A 17,799-nucleotide genomic window follows, 5' to 3' on the forward strand; every position below is an offset into this window, starting at 1 on the left:
AATGATGATGAAAATCAAAATTGTTAGAAAATAATTACTCTTGAAAATTTCCAAGATAAATACTAAATTCCCATATTTTTTTCTTGTAATGTATCTAGTCAATTAATTGTATTGACTAGATACATTACAGATTGGATATATCAAATCTTGCATAGAATATAAGATTTAATATATCTCTAATTTTTTTTAAATAATGAAGTCTTATTTTGCTATCTTCTTTTCTTCATTTTCCACATCTGCCCCTAAGCGGAGCATGTGGACAACACCAGACGCCTCGAGGAGACCCTCTCACCAGCCAGCATTCTCACCTCCTCCCACATCAATCTATTTTCTTGTGAAGTGCAATGTCGTACCATTAATCCAATCCCTCAGACATTCTTCATCCCAGATTTTTGATAATAAAGTGTGGAGGGGCTGAACAGTGCACCCAAACTACTTTTTATCAGCTCGGGATGAGTTCCATCTTCGCCTGGCGCTTTCCTGTACTTCAGACATTTAACCACCTTCATGATTTCATCGATGGTCGAGAATATTGACTGCTCTACGGATATTTATTTGAGCAGCTTCTGCTGGAATATCGAAAAGGTCCGACGGAGGTGGTCAGAAATGAATATTTTAGATGTCACACACACACACTCCATATCAGAATCAACTGCCCCACCAGAACTGCAAACAGAACCCGGTGATAGTGTTGTCTTGCCACATATTTGGCATCTGATTTTAAATAGTTTTTTGGATCCATTTCTATGATGCCTCTTTTCTTTTGCTATAACTGGCCTAAATCTTATGATTATTCTTTTAAATTATCAAAAACAGATCATAATGTTATATGCGATAAAATTTTGTTTTTAAATACCTGTATTTCAAAATTTCTCATCTTTTGCTTAACGTAACACAACACACAACAGAGATTTTTTAGCTTTATTCTTTTAAGAGTTAATTCATGTTTTGAAACCGTTTTATCTGTCTTTCAATTCAAATAAAATTGAACCAATTATAAATACATTTAAAATTAATAACACTATTTTCACTGTGATAGGACTGTTTTGAGAAGTGAAACAATCGCAGGGAAATTCAGGAAGATGGACAAATCTGAAATACCAACATATCTACAATTTGTTAAAGCACCACGAGAGAAAAATCTGCAACCTTTGAATACAAGGTAAAATCTTCATTTTTTATTCAAATCTATGGATATAGTGGTGATATATCTTTGGCAATGGTTTCACCTTGTAGGGATGTTTTAAAACTTGATCTCAAACTTGACCGTTGAATTCATAGAATCTGTCGGTAGAAATCAATCTCCTATCAGATAAATACTGAAATTAATTTATGGCACTGGTGGTGAGGATGTATTGATATCATTTTGTTATGTAAAATAATATTAAAATATTTTTACCTATTTCAAATCATCAAACTAAACAAATACATAACTTCACCGTATTTTAATTTTAGGAATCTGTCTGACATTTTCGAAGAACTCTTGTATGATTCGATTGTTAAATATGCAGATTCGGGATCGAACTACCTGATTCACAACCATGAAAATAAATAACATTACTTAACAAAATATTAATTGAGTCAATGAGTAAACACTTGCCCAAATCACATCTAATATAATAATTTTAGAAGAATAAGATTGTCAATTTATAACAATATAAAAAATACTCGTTTCAAAATATCAAAGTGGACTGGGACACATTTGATAGTTAAACATAATTACTTGTGGCAATTTATTTTATTGATAATTACTGTATTTTAACTTTGTTAAATATTATGCAATAAAACAATAATTTTTTGAAGTTTGTTTTATTCAAGGACTTAAAACAAAACGGTATGATAAAACATAAATGTGTGCAAAGGGAGTCAGTCGAGTTGACCCGCACATTTTAACAAAATAAGACATGGACCACCGCAAAAATAATATTAATTAAATTATTAAATACAATGTTGTAAATGAAAAGGAAATATTATCAGGAGTCTCTCTATTGCAACGTAACTTTGAAAATTATGTAAGGACATTATATCTTACTGTGTATTTTTAAAAATATTTTGTGAAAGTTTTAATAATACCAATATTATTTCAATCATATGAAAAAATTACTTCCAACAACTAGACTTCTAATACTGAACAATTTCAACAAGAAATTTTATTAAAAATAAAATAATCAAATTTATATCTAATATTAAATATACAGTAAAACCCCTATTTTACGTTTTTCAAGGGAGCAACAAAAAAGTGTTAAATTGAGGAAAACGGTAAAGTGAGGAAATGAAAAACTGCAGAAAAATTGTAAAAACTGTCATAATTGGGGATTATTCATATGTACCTATGATTTCATTAAAAATATTTTGTATTTTTTCAATCAATACCACGATGTGTTTTTTATTGAATTTAAAAAAATGTTTAAATAATTCAATGAAGGTACTTAAATTTAAAAACACGAAAATAAAAATTTTAATTTGCGTAAAATACATAATACGAGTATATGATTTTTCTCCTAAATGTTGGGAAATTTTATTTATATGGTATCACTTTTTTTACTATGGTAACACAAAATTTCAACTGCTATTTACATCGTGGCAAAACTGTTTCACACTTTTATAATAACTGTTTAAAGAATCTTCTTTCCAAATTATGTTTGTAACTTCAAATAATATTTCTATTACCAAATTTTTAAACATTCTGCACCTTAATTTATTGATGTAAAGACTTTTGACATGCTTTGAAGAAGCATGTCACAATTTAATAAAATGTCAAAATTAGACACTTAACCAAAATGGTCAATTACACTGAACCTACTTTTAATTTAGTTTGAGACAACAATTTACACATTTTTTTATTTACCTTGACTTTATTCACCATTTTGGGCAAACGCGGCTCGGCTTCTTTTGATAGATCGAATGAGTTTAGAAAAATTTTCAACGTAAAACTGGGGTTATTAAAAACATTAATTGGGGGGATATTTGAATGAGCATGTATGGAAAAAGATGGGACCTAAACATTTCGGCGGGAAAACGTAAAATTTAATTTACTTTTGAGAACAGTGAAAAACTTTATATTAAAAATACATTTAAGTTTTAAACAACATTTTCATGATAATATAAATATAATATAACAATAACAATATTGAAAATAATAAAATAAAACTTGCAAAGAGATAAGGCATCAAAAAACTTACATGTAACTTTAACATCGGCTAGCAATGTCATTTAAAATATGAACATTGTAATAAGTATCTATTCAATCATTGCTAAAAATATACGCTACATGACATTTGTATTGCTGTACTGATTTCAATTATACAGACGTTTTGTGTTGTAGTATGGTAAAACTTTATATATAATATTTGATTTGTTAATCAAAATCTGATCAATTTTTTCACAAAATTTGGTCTAATTTTAAAGGCAGTCTTTTATCAGTAAGGACAGGTATTATTGTAACCATAACCCTCTCTCCCAGCTGAGGAATCCGGAATCCATTCATCTGACTAGTATGTATGAGACCATCTCTCCCAACTCCACAATCTACGAAGCAACCGAATGGAGTCACATTACTCACCACACCTGGAATTCAAACATAAGATATGAGTTTTCAAATAAACCTTTCTGAAAAACTTACTAGCACTAAAAAAACAATAATACAAACAAATATTCTTATTCCTGTAACACAGATGTGTGTCGCACATTTTTATGGCTGTCAAACGTGTACGTTTCCATCTTGTGGCTTCAATACTTAATTTCAACACATCACAATGATTATTAGATTTTGTAAAAATATTTTTTTGTATAAAAGGCCCCATACCCGGTTTTGTAACTAACTCAATGAGGAAGTTCAATTGTTTATATATTAAATCTGTTGCAACAAAGAGGTCTGCAAGTATTTTGACATACTCAAAACATTGTTGAAGTTCAGTTGTTTTTTTTATTTTCGTTAATAGACTATCAAACTAAGCCATTTTTTTTTATGTATCGTATTATCATCGCTATGATTTTTTAAATTTTTCTAATTTTGAAATTACACCGCCCGTGACGTCATAAGTCAAGTCAGTGTGTTTTCCTGACATTTAAAAGGAGAACCCGCACTTATTAAAACACGTTAAATGTTAAAAACATGGCTACCCGGAAACCTGAAATCTATCATAACAATGCTATAATTGATTAGTTATTGTTCACATGAACCTGTTACGTTTCACCAAGCAATTAAATGGTAAAAATTTTGCCACATATACGAAAACATCTTCCTATAGCATTGAACTTCCTCATTATGTATCAACATTATGTTTACCTGTGAGGCTTGCACCTTCCTTTAATTGGCCAATATTATTGATAGCCACAGAATAAATAGGTTTGTTGTTTCTCAGAGGATCTTCATGAGGAGACTGACTTAGTGCATCCACAATAAGTTGGGCATCACTTTGCGGGCAGCCAAGTTTAGTAGATAAGGTAGGGACTCCAATATTCAGTGTTTTCTGTTTAAATTCCTCCAAAAACTGTGGAGTACCAGCATTTTTTATGGACAATTTAACTTCTTTTAGCAATCTGAAAAACATTTGTATTGTTACAATCTACAATGATTGTACATAGAATAAATATATTAGTAGTTTTTCTTTGAAACCATATTTTTTAACTCTGTTATGATGTCATATAAGTCTACATATAATAGAAGTCTTTTTTTTATTAATAAATTATATAATACATATGAATTACATTCCTAAGAGTTACTACAACTCAATTCGGGACTTAATATGTGGTTTTTATAACATTTTGTATAAAAAGCACATATAAAGCAAGTTTAACTCACTGAATTAAATTCACCAATGATCAGATGTTTGTTATTTCTGCCCAGAACGTGCATCTAGGTTAAAAAAACAAGATGGCATCATTAAGTTGAAATCCCAAAAGTTGGCTTGTGTGTTGTTTCTGAAACACATGATTCATATATGTACATACATATATATGAATTCTATTTTAAATACCTGTATTTCAAAATATCTCATGTTTTGCTTAAGGCTGTAGTCGGGTAAAACGAACGAAAAATTAGGAAATCATACGATTTTGCCATTTTAAAACTAATGTTTTTTTTTTTAATCGGGCAATAATAAAAAAACAAAAAACATAAATTAGAGAAAAACAATATTTTTTTAAGGTATTTCTGTTAAAAAATATACTGAAAAGTTTTATTTAACTAAAATATAATTACTTTTAGACCGACAGATTACGCCATTTGAAATTTAGACTAAACTTAGGTAACTGGGATCTCAATAAAGACTAAGTATCGAACAAAAATTTGTTGTAATAATTTGAAGATAATACATGAAATATAAAAGTGGCCGCGGCCAAATTTTAATTTTTTGTTTTTGAAAAAAATACAAGCATTTTAAATTTTCGTGACCTTCAGACCAGCCCTTTCGAAAGCGATTAGGGCTGGTCTAAAGGTCAGTCTAAAAGTCAATAAGATATTGTTTTAAATTGAATATTACAAACAGAATTATCTTTTTTTTTCAAAAAAAAGAATACAATCCTATAAAAAAGGGTTTCAACTAAAGTATTTCAATTTTTTTTTTAAAGTATTACCGAAGGCATTATTTTAAGTAGAAATAAAGGAAAATGTCACAAAAATTTATGTGATTTAAAATGCTTGTATTTTTTTTTTAAAAATTCAAATTTGGCCGCGGCCACTTTTATGTTAAATGTATTGTCTTCAAATTATTACAACAAATTTTTGTTTAATACTTAGTCTTTATTGAGATCCCAGATACCTAAGTTTAGTCTAAATTTGAAATGGCGTAATCTGCCGGTCTAAAAGTAATTATATTTTAGTTACATAAAACTTTTAAGTATATTTTTAAACAGAAATACCTTTAAAAAATATTGTTTTTTTCTAATTTATGTTTTTTTTATTATTTTGCGATTAAAAAAAAACATTAGTTTTAAAATGGATAAATTGTATGATTTCCTAATTTTGCTTTCGTTTTACCAGACTACAGCCTTAATGTACCACAACGTTACATCACCATTTGCAAAGGAATTTTTAAGCACAGTCTTTTAAGAGTTACTACTACTACTACTACCATCACGCCATTTCTCCGTAGGGGTAGGCAGAGAGAATGGACCGCCACACACGTCTATCCTGGCATACAATCCTAGCCTCTTCCATATTCATACATCTTGTCATACATGCCCTTCGGTTCTGTCTGCTTTTGACATGACCAGACTTAAGATTTTGGTTTATCTGATCATGCCACGTCTTTCTTGATCGTCCTCGTTTAACGTTGTCGTTCATTTTCGCCATATATACTTGTTTTACCATTCTTTCGTCGTCCATTCGTTCTACGAGACCAAACCATCTCAGAGACCCTTTCTTAATCTTATCAATTATACTTGTCTAAGATTTACACTCTCGCCTGATTTCATCATTCATAACCCTGTCATACATTGATTTCCCACACATTCGTCTAAGAGATCGCATTTTTCACAGTCTTTTAAGAGTTAAATTAAGTTATTGAATACTTGAGTTTCAAAAATGTGTATGCTTAGTCAATTATAAATTAATCTGATTTCTATAGTTACCTTGTGGCAAGTTCGTAGCTTTCAGGGTGTATCCAGGTATTATCTAAGTGATTAGTGCTAGCTGGTACTCGAAGGAATCCCGCACATTGCTTGAATATTTTTGGTCCTATACCTGTCACCTTGAGCAACTCTTCACGGCTTTTAAATCCATCGTTTTTTTCTCTATATTTAATTATTGCCTTAGCGCGTGTCTCCGTTAGTCCCGCTATTTTTCTAAAAGTAATATTTTTATTATATTCGATTATATGCGATTCAAAAAATTAAATCAACTCCCTCCCCTTCTCCGTTTTTCCCTCCTATTCTCTTCTCACTTACCATTTAACTTTCTGATAGCAGTCGATGCATTAACAGTGCGTTGTAGAATTATTAGTTTTTTATTACGCTTAGGTAAATAGTACTATGACATAGGTGAATAACATTATTTGAATATTAGTACAAGGAATATCCTGATGAAAAAACTAATTTGTCCCGAAATCAGTAGACTTGGTCAGGAAAGTGAAAGGGAAAGTCAGGAAGCTACTAAGCTTCCTGACTTTCGTCACGGGCACTTGTTTCACCAGCGCTGCGAGCATGAGCTAATGACTTTTTCGTGTTTTTAGCAATTATATGAAAAATATCATCACTTTTGACTACAACTATACATAATTGAATCAATTATGCAATTCATATGCATGAATATTACATTTTTCCCATTTAAATCTCTCATTTTTTGCACGTGTAATGACTACACGGCACCATAAAGCGAGGATGTTTTGGAGACAGTAAGGGCATGGTTAAATCAATTTTTATTAATGAAAATATGTTCATTCAAGATAAAAAATATTATTTAACAGAAGCACATCTTCTGGAAAAAATACATGTTTTTACAGTTGAGCAGCACTGTAAAAAAAGAACAAATAGCAAATATTTTTATATAAACATTAGATAAGTTACTTGACCTAAGTTAAGACATGAATTTTTACCTTAATAATGCAACAGAGGCCGTATTAAGATCGGCCCCCACAAAACTTGCACAGCTAACGACAGTATTGGTTAGAGCCTCGTTCAGTAACTTGGGGGGGGCATCATGCTGGTATAGGCCGACTCCCACGTGCTTGGGTTCTACCTTCACCAGCTCGCTGAGAGGATCCAAGGCCCTCCGAGCTATAGACACTGCAGATATTAAGTTGGGATCCATTCCCGGATGTTCCTGTAGCAATAAACATGTTAAATAAATAATACATCATAAATTTACAAAATTTCCGGCCATACGTCATGGATGGATTTAGATTATTTCGTTAAGATCGTAGAACAACAATACATGTGATTTTCTTCAACTTTAAATGAGAGGTTTAAAATTATTTTTGACACTGTCTCACAACTCCAGAAGTATAAAAGTATATTATTTGATACTTGGGTTAGTTATTTATATATTTTTTTCAAACCTGGAATATAAAGCCTTTTTAAGATAAAATGATTTTATAGACAGAATCAATATGAATATTATAATAGGTTGAGTTTTTCCACTGATATCTTTGATAATCTGTATTGCAAGATAGGATTAAAATCCCTAACAAATTTTTAACAAATATTTTCAATCAAAATCAAAATGTATGTGTCATTGCAAAACTGGTTGACAAATGGTATTTAAAATACATATGTAAACATAATATTTTTGAATTTTATTTTTGATGTTGCAATTGATTTATTTGATTTATTTATTAGTTATTCTCTTATACACATATTTAGATGTTTCAAGCAACAAAAAATAAATATAAACAGTTTTAGTACCTTAGATGCCTCTGGGCTACAGGAATAAATAGATGCACCTTGCTCAGGGACAATAACCAATGGGATTTTTGACAATATTCCCCATTTTTTTAACCACTGCTCGGTTTCTCTGCATGCTGTACCATTTCCTAAAGCTATCACCTCACATCTAAAAATAAAAAAACCAGTTAAAATCAAAACAACATGATTTTTGTTTCTGAATTTGTTTCACCCATATTATAAAAAAGTACGCATACTTATGAATATCTATCAATTGATTTAATTTCTGAGACTCTCTATCGAAAGCACCGTTTTGATGAAAATTAGGATGCATTACGTAAGTATCAAGGACTTGACCCGAAGAACTGATAATTCCTATTTTACAGCCAGCCTTAAATCCGGGATCAATCCCCAAGATATTGTTTCCTTTTATAGGTGCGGTCATTAGTAACCTTTTCAAATTTGAAGCAAATACAGAAATAGATTCTTTCTCTGCTTTGGCTGTCATTTCAGACCGTACTTGTCTAGACATCCAGGGTTTGATCAATCGCTTGTATGCATCCGAAATGGCATTTTTTATCAACTGCCCTCGCCAAATACTCACACAAAATCTGAAAACACACATTATGTTTATCATTACTCGTAATTATGAAAACTGTGCTTAAACCATTAACACAGGGTTTCTGACGTCGTTTTTCATTCAATTAAAGGTTTATAATATCCTTTTTACTCCAATGATTTCTTTAATAATGCAATTACATAATATAAATAAAACTCTAATAATAACAATAAATATGTACATTGTTATTATTAGAGCACCTACAAGGATATGTTTACATGTGCCCTATTTCAAGATTCAAAATAAAAACAATAAAAAATATTATATGTTAGAAAGTATTAAATTTATATACTTATTTATTTTTGGAAAAATATTTATTTTCACAAGATTACAAATCTAGAATATTATCAACTACAAATAAGAAATAAGATTGAGCAAAATCTGTTTTTAAAAAAACTTTAAAAGCAAAAATAAGTTGACAACTAATATGAACAAAGTTTGTTATAATCATGACAAGTTATGATATATATTATTATGTCTGTAATACATTAAAATAATGAGTATATGGGATGTTATACCTTTCGAGATTATTATAAAACCAATCGGGAATTTCTATTTTGATGGAAAGTATTTTGGCAGCTTCTCCCCTGTTAAGGGCTAAGGTCTGATGAGGCTTTATAAAATCAGCCCTCATTTTGAATTGCAAATAAATTGCAAATTTGTCCTCATCTAGTTCTTTCTTTTTAGGACCTTTGGCCGTTGATGTAGAAACTTCACTTTTAGATTTCGTGGCTCTTGCCTTAGAACTTTCCACATAAACTATAGTTTCAGACTTCCTGAAAACAATAAACAAACATCAACAAAGATATAATAACCATAATTTTATGCTTATAAACTATTTTGAAATAAAAACTTATACCCAACAAACATTATGAAAGAGGAAATTTAATGCTTTTTTTTTTTATTATTTATTTTTCATTACAGTACAAATTTTTTTGTGTTGAGTGTTTATAATAACACCTGTGGATGAAAGGATCTGTGCTTTCCGAAACTAGTAATGCTATAAAATAAACTCAAGTGGTCTTAAAACAAAATGTTTCATTGAATACATTAAATCATGTTATTCCATAAAGATAATGCCAATTCAATGAATAACATTTGAGTTCTTATTAATTACCCGAATATTTCAATTTAGAATTGTGTCAGAAAAGTAGAAATCAAGTTTTGGTAGAGCGAGGTTCGAACCTTAGACCTTTGGATCGTGAGTTCACAACACTAACAGGGAACCACAAATCCAGTTCTTTCTTCCTGGTTGTTCTACGAAATCTGTATACTGTGGTCAAATGGGCTTTTATGATTACCAAACTGATTTGTAAATGATGACAACATTATATGTATGTGTATTTCAAATATGTTTAACTGTTTTTATTAAAGTTTTAGAGTAATTTTGCCATGCAATAAAATATTTGTATTGTCATCAAGTCCAAGAATTTATATTTAAAACTACTTTTGTGTAGCACTAAACTTTCGCGTTGAAATAAGATAATTCTCAATAAATATTTTGAACTAAAATATGTAAACAAAAATATTTTTCTTACAGTGTTCTTATTTTCTCTAAAACCCTAGAATCTTTATATATAATTTCTGCCAAAAGATGAACAATATTAGATTCCACTTCTTCTGGAGTTTTTAATCCGTCAACTTCAATATTACACAGGGATGGAATATGAACATATCCTCCTTTAAGAATTGTCATTGCGGCACTTTCCAAGCCAATTTCTCGAGCTCTCTCTGCCAGAGTTCCACTTCGCTTTTTTAAAGGCTCATACTGAAAACAATGCGGAATGTTAATATCAATCCGCAAAACCATATTTTGCTTAATAAAAGAGTAATAATAATGTGTAACCAACCAACAAATCAAGCTCTGAAATATTTCTTGCAGAAATTATAGATCTCTCCAAATCAGGAGTTAGTTGGTGAGTTTTCTGCAAAACTTTTAAAATACTCAGGCTTTTTTTTTTTAAATTGCAAATATTTGTAAAGCAATCAAACAGCTCCTGTAAACTAACAAACATAATTATATGAAAACAGTATTTCGAGTTTGCCCAAGTTTTTGCAAGCAAGGACTGGATCCAACTCCATGGGGGGTTGAGATTGAAATATTGCAACAGAGATGAAGAACATTTTAAAAGGTATATAAAAGTCTAGGCATTTACAGGGCTAACGATTGGATGGTTAAGTGGCCAATTTACATACTGTGTAACATTCAAAATATTGTTAGTAAAACCAACTGTTCCAAGAAGCGCAAAAATTGAAAAACATTATCAGGCATTAGCTAGCATGTAGATAAAGTATAATTCATGTAGATGACGGCATCAATAAAAGTTTTAGCTCGTTTAACTTCACAAAAATCAACAGATGGAAGAATTGAAGGAATATGGATGTTCAAACATAGGTGAATGTTGCACAGTGTCTAAAGTGGCCACTTAAACCAGCTAATGAGAGGTCACAAGACATTCTCTAAAATGTTCTTTATCTCTGCCGTAATACATTAATTATATGAAATATCAGCACATGATAGTTCACAGGGCGCTACATTAGTATACCAGATGCAGAATATTGCATGAAGGGATCAATCTTACGCTTCAGGTATCCAGTCCAGGAGCAGTTAAATTTTGCAGTGCACAATCAACTTTAAAACAAATATTTCGTGACGACCCAACCAATAAACGAACCCGAGGCCTCAAGCGTGGTGGGCGAATACGCAAGCCACTGTACTATAACGCGAACTTATCTCCACTTGATATTCAGACAAAATTGTCATACCTATTGTATTATTTACATGTAAAAAGCCCTTTAATCCACAAGGACAAAGGCTGAATGATATTAATATGATACACATCTATTTGTTGTTTATTTTATTTTCTATTATGTAATTATTTTAATTTCTATACAAGTTAAGGTTTTTTATTATAAGAATTAATACAATCATAAATGTATTGCAAAGCTACAGTAGATTTACTAATTTTTATCTATTTAAAATTTTCGATAAGATTTTTTTATTTTTATTTATTGATCAACATAAGAATAAAAGTACATAGGGTATGCAGATACATAATTAATAATAACGTTTCTACCTCTTTAATAGAGTAAAAACTCGGATTTAGAGAGAGAGTTCATTTATATTTTCTAAACAGATTATTTAGTTATTCAACAAATTAGATATTATAGATCAAAAGAAACATAATTTTGTAATGTGTGGAGTTCATGATAGGGTAAGTCTCATTTAAATTTTTTTTAATGAATACGAGGGTTGTGTAAAAAATAAGGTTCCCAACGCTGTAAACTCGCCGCGCGAAATGCTAGACAAAATCCGGCAACACCGCTGTGTGCGCTGGTTCCCTCACTCTAGATCCCGCTTTAGTAAAACTCGCTGTGACGTTCAGTGCCGGCCTGACAGCCATCCGCGATGGAACCGCTGATCACGGACTGGCGGCGGACTTCTTTGAAGCTGGATTTCAAAAGTGGATTAGTCGTCAACAAAAATGTGTTGAAAAATCTGGTGGTTATGTTGAAAAATAGTTAAGAAATTAAGCTTTCCAATGATGTATTTTTCAGTTCAAATAAAAAATGCCTTAAACCTGAAAAAAAATTGAGAACCTTATTTTTTACACAACCCTCGTATTTGGTATTGATTTTAAGACTTCAGGAATATTATTAAAGCTTTTTTTCCCCACATATGTATAATGATTTAAAGGTACAGTTGTATTGCATCTATGCAAAATTTAATTATTTGGAAATAGACATGTGATTTTTTTCAAGGACACGATTTTATGTAACGGTGATTGTTGAAATTTATTTAACATATCATTATTGATATCAAAAATGTGTTCATAGTAATTACCTCTCTGGAGTCATGTTGTCTACCAAAGACCTCCTATATCTCGCAATAAAGGGAAGAGTGTTATCATCTTCAATCAATTGTACGAAGTTATGTGCAACTTGTAATGACACTCCTGAGAGGCTGGACAGAAGAGAACTGGGGTCCCACATTTGGAATTGAAAATCATCATCTCCAACATCTTCAGAATCAACCAATCCATCATCATCGATTGTTACAGTTTTTTTCAATTTACTTTTAAGTGGAACTTTCGCTGGAACACTACTCTTTTTAGGTCTGCCTCGTGTTTTAGATACTGTTTTTGTAGTCGCATCATCGTTAGTATCTGAATTATCAGAAACACCATCTAAATCAACAATACTAATTTCTTTTTCGATCAGCTTATTCTTTTTAGGCTGTCTACTCTTAGGTTCTTTCAGTATTTTCTTAGCAATTTTTGCCTTTGGTATTTCGTCTCCAGCAGATGGAGTATCCTTTGTTAATTTTCGTTTTCTGCCGGACTCCATTTTCTGAAAAAAGACTAATGGTGTGACCCAAATTACTAAACATATTGTAGGGTAAAACAAAACAATCTCGGAATCAACTGCAAAACATAAAAAGAAATGCCACAATATGCAGTCGGAGGAATCATTAAAAATGATATCTAAAAAAACTGTAAGATTTAAATTTATTTAATAGGTTTCATTGTTATTAGCAAACGAAAGATTATTTTTCGACGGAATTGTCTTACGGTATAAACAATATCGAACTTTAAGTTTTTAACAGATATTAATAGTAATATTATGCAGTATGTAATAACTATTATCAGTAATATGTAATATTGAGCCGTATGTAATAATTACATGTTATGTCAGGTACCGCGTCAGAAACCTTCCGAAATCCTCTATTTTTCAAATTTTACTGGACAAATTTTGACACAACCCACCAGAGATCATAAACACAACGGTGTGCGACACTGGTGCAACGGTATTTAAGCCTACATAAAGTAAAATTATTCTGAAGAGAAAATATACGCTTTATACCCTTGTTCATAAAGACTAATTTAGCATGATCAAATGTTAAACAGCTGAGCTCGGTGAATTTGTAACTTTATTTTAAGGGTATTTCTTTGGTTTTGAGCTGTCAAAAAGTACTAAGTACTTCCGCGATTTATGATTGTTGTTTGGGGTTTGAGGTTTGAGTTGAGGCGCTCTTTTGAGGTTAACTTGCTAACTTCTTTCTTTGTATTGTAATTTTTTATTTGTATTTTATCGCGACGTAGTAATAAAAATATGTTATTTACTTAACTTCACTTACTGTTTAAAGTAGTATGAAAATACAAGTATGTTCTGTAAACTGACAATAAACTCCTTGAAACTAATTTCTCAAGATAAGGCTATATTCCCAAATACCGTTTTAAATCGAGATCGCGCTTTGAGATATTCTACGGCCAATAAGGTATTTATTATTATTATTTTTTTTTTTCTAATACCTACCCATCTTTCTAATATTAATTGTAATTATTTTCGTTTTTACAGCATAAATATAATACAGAACTTATCAAGTTGCCTGATGAACCCATTGTTCATACCAGCAGATACGATGGTAAGTAAATATAATAATTGAATTCTCAAATTGGCAATTCAATTTTATTAATTGATTATATTTTTTTCAGCCTATTCTAATCCTACAGCTAAACACATTCAATGTCTGCGTTCTAATTTTGGAATTGAACATTTCAAAGAATCCCAATGGAAAGTTATAAGATCTCTTTTGGAAGAAAAGCGTGATAATTTTGTGATAATGCCGTCTGGTTATGGCAAGTCCTTATGTTACCAATTTCCCGCTGTTTTTACAAATGGATTGACCGTTGTGATTTCTCCCTTAATCTCCCTCATGCAAGATCAGGTTAAGTCATTAGAAGTAAGTTAAGTATTTATTCATTTAAATAACTCATCATTATCCTTAGGTCATACATATAAAAAAAATTACCCTTCAGGTCAGCTTTGATTCAGGCGGAGAAAAACTTGTCTCATTACAAACACTCTGTTTGGAAAACATGCTTTTGCCGTAGCCGGCCTCTCCGCCTGGAACCAATTGTTTTTACATTTTCCCATCAACAGTCCCAGTTAACAGTGAATGATCAGACTTGTTAACGAAAGTCACGATCTGAATTATTTAGGTTGCAAATAATTAATTGAAAATTTTTAAATGATATTAAATACATTCGTTACATCTATAATCAACATAGATCCCGTATTGTTAATCCATTTAGGCATATTTAATTGTTTTTTATCTTTATTGTATTGTTTCCTATCTAGTTTTATTTTATTGTATATGTTGATTGATTTGGTGTTTATTTCGTAGAACTCCATATTTAAACTTACAATATAAGAAATCAAACACTGATTTTAGTCTACTGAAAACTTTATTTTAGTTTTGCAAATATAAAAACAAAAATTTTGTGACAATTGTTTCGCCTTGTTAAGGCACTTTCAAACTAATATGAAGATAAGATAGATTGAATTCCCTTATATAGTTACATAATTCAAGGTTCTCAAGTCAAAAATAATCTCATTAACTATAGCATTTACATTAATCATAATTGTGGGAAAAACCAATTCATTTGAAAATGCCCTAACAAGGCGAAACATTGTCACGAAATTTTTGTTTTTATATTTGTAAAAATAAAATAAAGAGTTCAGTAGACTCAAATCAGTGTTTGATTTCTTATATTATAAATTTATTGTCTATGATTATATTTTTGCTTATGATACATTAAAATAAATAAAACATTAAATCAATTATTAAATTTACGTAAAGAAAACTCATTTTCAGTGTAGATCCGTATCGAAATATATATAACTATTCCTTCATATTGAAATGTCTATTTTTGACTGTCCCCTTAGATAGGATAATTATATTCTATTTATCCATACTAATATTATAAATGCCAAAGTGTGTTTGTCTGTTTGTTTGTGTTTTTTCACGTCGCAATGGAGATACCAATCAATGTGATTTTTTCATAGTGTAGCTGAAGAGCTGACAGGTGTCACATCTTACTTTTCATCCTGAAAAAAAATATTATTCTATCGGGAAAAATTCTTATTGTTAAATGACAAAACTGATTAATTAACTAATAATTTCTTCCTAATACCATGTGTATAATATATAATCGTGACATTTATTCAAATGAATTTATTCTCTTCATGCAAATAAAAACATTTTTCAGGCTCTGAACATTCCCGCATGCTTCCTCGGACCTGCACAACCCGACAAATCTGTAATTCATAAATTATTACAAGGACGATACAGAATTGTTTATATTACCCCTGAATCTGCCCTTTCTAACTTTGGTAAGTATTCACTCAATAAAAGCGGTTCACATAAAACAAATTTTACAAATACAGTATTTGTCTGTTAATTCAAAATTGTATAAAACTAGAATTTACCTAGCATTTTCACAACTAAAAAAATGAAAATTTTAACTCTCAGAAATGACTGCAGGGTAAAAACTTTCTGGAAAGCACAAATGTCGAGATCCGTGAAGGCTGAGACATGCATTATTGACAGAATCAAGAAAGGGGTGCTGCGTTGGTTTGGACATGTAGAGCGAAAGAACGGCTAAAAGGATCTACGATGCAAATGTTGATGGATGCAGAAAACGAGGAAGACCGAGAAAGACATGGCACGATCAAGTCCATCAAATACTTGAAGATGGACATGTCAAAAGTAGGAATAATCGGTATGCGTGCATGAGAAGATGTATGAATGTAGAGGAAGCGAGGTCTGAATGCCAAGATAGAGTGTTATGGCGTTCTATCCTCTCTGTCTACCCCTACGGGGAAACGGCATGATGGTTTGTTGTTGTTGTTGCTGTTGTTATAATAATCTATCTATTGAAAATGAATTAATTTATGCTTTCTGTTTTGCACCTGTTATGAATGACTTTACTAACTCAAAAATTGCCTACTGTGTCTTCTTTCTCTATCAATCTTTCATCATTATCAGTTGTGGTGCTATGTAGAAATATTCTGTCATATGTGACTAAAAACTGCATCAATTGCTCTGCAATTGTGTAAAAAAAAACAGATGCATCATTTCATTCTTAAATACAATCCAATTTACGGAATATATAGATAATTAGCTATATTTTAAAACACTCAAATTTTTCAAAAGTTTTTCAGCTGCCAGTTAGTGTTGTTTCAATGGTGAGTTACACAGAAATAAATATGAACTAAGGAAATATGTATATTTTCTTTCATGCATGGATGATTGTATGTTTTTTTTTCAATTGTTAAGAGCAATTAAATATTTACTAAATCTTAGATGTAGCTAGTATAGGAATAACGTGTTTGTTACGTCATTTATTTATTCATACAAGATACATATTACAAAAAAAAAAATAACGTAACCCTCACTCTATGAGGCCAAGTTGAGTTGGGATACAACATAATGGAAAGTGGAAGCATGCATATTATTAAAGATCACCAAAAATTTAAATCTATGCAATGTCTCGCAGCAGTCTCCTGCAATGGTCTCTTCCCTTAGACAAAATCCAAACTTGTACACTTCTGAAAATGGCTTTCATTTTAATTGGATTAATATGACATTTTTTGTCTTATCAATGACAGCATAATATTATAAAAAAATACACTAGTTTTTAAACATTTCAACTGTGTTAATTTTATTTTAGTATTAACCGTTATTATTTTATTTTAAAATTTACTATTTATTTCATACGCAATATTTTGAATATCTCTAAAACTTTGTGGGCAAATACTGGATTAACTTTTTATCGACATAGACAGATAATTCACTGTCTTGATTTCCGATAATTCATTTAATGTTGATATGTCATTTTACAAACACATGACTGGAAAAAAAATAAAAAAAATACACTCTTGAATAAACTGAGTTTCTAACTGCGTTATTTAATTTGAACAGGATTAGACCTTTTGGAGAGACTACATTTTGAAATAAACATTACTCTGATTGCTGTTGATGAAGCCCATTGTATATTACATTGGGGACAAGA

At 30.6% G+C, this 17,799-nt stretch overlaps 3 protein-coding genes across 7 annotated transcripts in view; 2 read left to right on the forward strand and 1 right to left on the reverse strand.

Annotated features, from left to right (window-relative positions):
- Positions 1-1,799, forward strand: part of LOC148276170 (cilia- and flagella-associated protein 65) — a 16,131-nt gene extending 14,332 nt beyond the window's left edge. Inside the window, exons 24-25 of one of the 2 annotated variants that reach the window (XM_088234669.1) lie at positions 1,040-1,162; positions 1,456-1,799. In XM_088234669.1, the coding sequence (XP_088090795.1) occupies positions 1,040-1,162; positions 1,456-1,555 (223 nt within the window). In that variant the 3' untranslated portion in view covers positions 1,556-1,799. Of the gene's footprint in view, positions 1-1,039; positions 1,163-1,455 lie in introns of those variants that run through there. The other variant, XM_088234670.1, reaches the window with a different exon arrangement.
- On the reverse strand, positions 218-13,733 carry LOC148276171 (S1 RNA-binding domain-containing protein 1-like). Of its 4 annotated transcripts, none has more exons than XM_088234675.1 (11): positions 13,641-13,733; positions 12,786-13,291; positions 10,792-10,945; positions 10,480-10,709; positions 9,460-9,717; positions 8,580-8,933; positions 8,344-8,491; positions 7,536-7,762; positions 6,574-6,786; positions 4,289-4,542; positions 218-3,567 (listed from the first exon to the last, which is right to left on the reverse strand). In XM_088234675.1, the coding sequence occupies exons 2-11, from the start codon at positions 13,286-13,288 to the stop codon at positions 3,383-3,385; spliced, it is 2,526 nt and encodes an 841-aa protein (XP_088090801.1). In that variant the 5' UTR covers positions 13,289-13,291; positions 13,641-13,733; the 3' UTR covers positions 218-3,382. The 4 variants fall into 4 exon arrangements, with proteins under 4 accessions (XP_088090801.1, XP_088090800.1, XP_088090799.1 ...); XM_088234674.1 differs by having other exon boundaries at positions 13,625-13,733; XM_088234673.1 differs by having other exon boundaries at positions 12,786-13,302; positions 13,625-13,731.
- On the forward strand, positions 13,395-17,777 carry LOC148276172 (bifunctional 3'-5' exonuclease/ATP-dependent helicase WRN-like; the record flags this gene model as incomplete). Its single annotated transcript, XM_088234681.1, has 5 exons — positions 13,395-13,436; positions 14,300-14,366; positions 14,437-14,684; positions 15,994-16,117; positions 17,709-17,777. Coding segments are annotated over exons 1-5 (550 nt in total), but the record flags the coding sequence as incomplete, so codon positions are not given.
- Positions 17,778-17,799: the final 22 nt, after the last annotated feature.

The sequence above is a fragment of the Micrasema longulum genome, unplaced genomic scaffold (genome assembly GCF_059751315.1).
Source record: "Micrasema longulum isolate JH-2025_06_02 unplaced genomic scaffold, ASM5975131v1 h1tg001265l, whole genome shotgun sequence".
Taxonomy (NCBI): domain Eukaryota; kingdom Metazoa; phylum Arthropoda; class Insecta; order Trichoptera; family Brachycentridae; genus Micrasema; species Micrasema longulum.

Bases quoted from the DNA above. Each gene is read 5' to 3' on its own strand.
- LOC148276171 (XM_088234675.1), bottom strand. From the start codon at position 13,288: ATGGAGTCCGGCAGAAAACGAAAATTAACAAAGGATACTCCATCTGCT. The intron at 9,718-10,479 runs GTAAGAAAAATA...TATTGTTTTCAG, and splicing joins TTAGAGAAAATAAGAACACT to GAAGTCTGAAACTATAGTTT. The intron at 8,934-9,459 runs GTATAACATCCC...GTGTGTTTTCAG, and splicing joins TTTTATAATAATCTCGAAAG to ATTTTGTGTGAGTATTTGGC.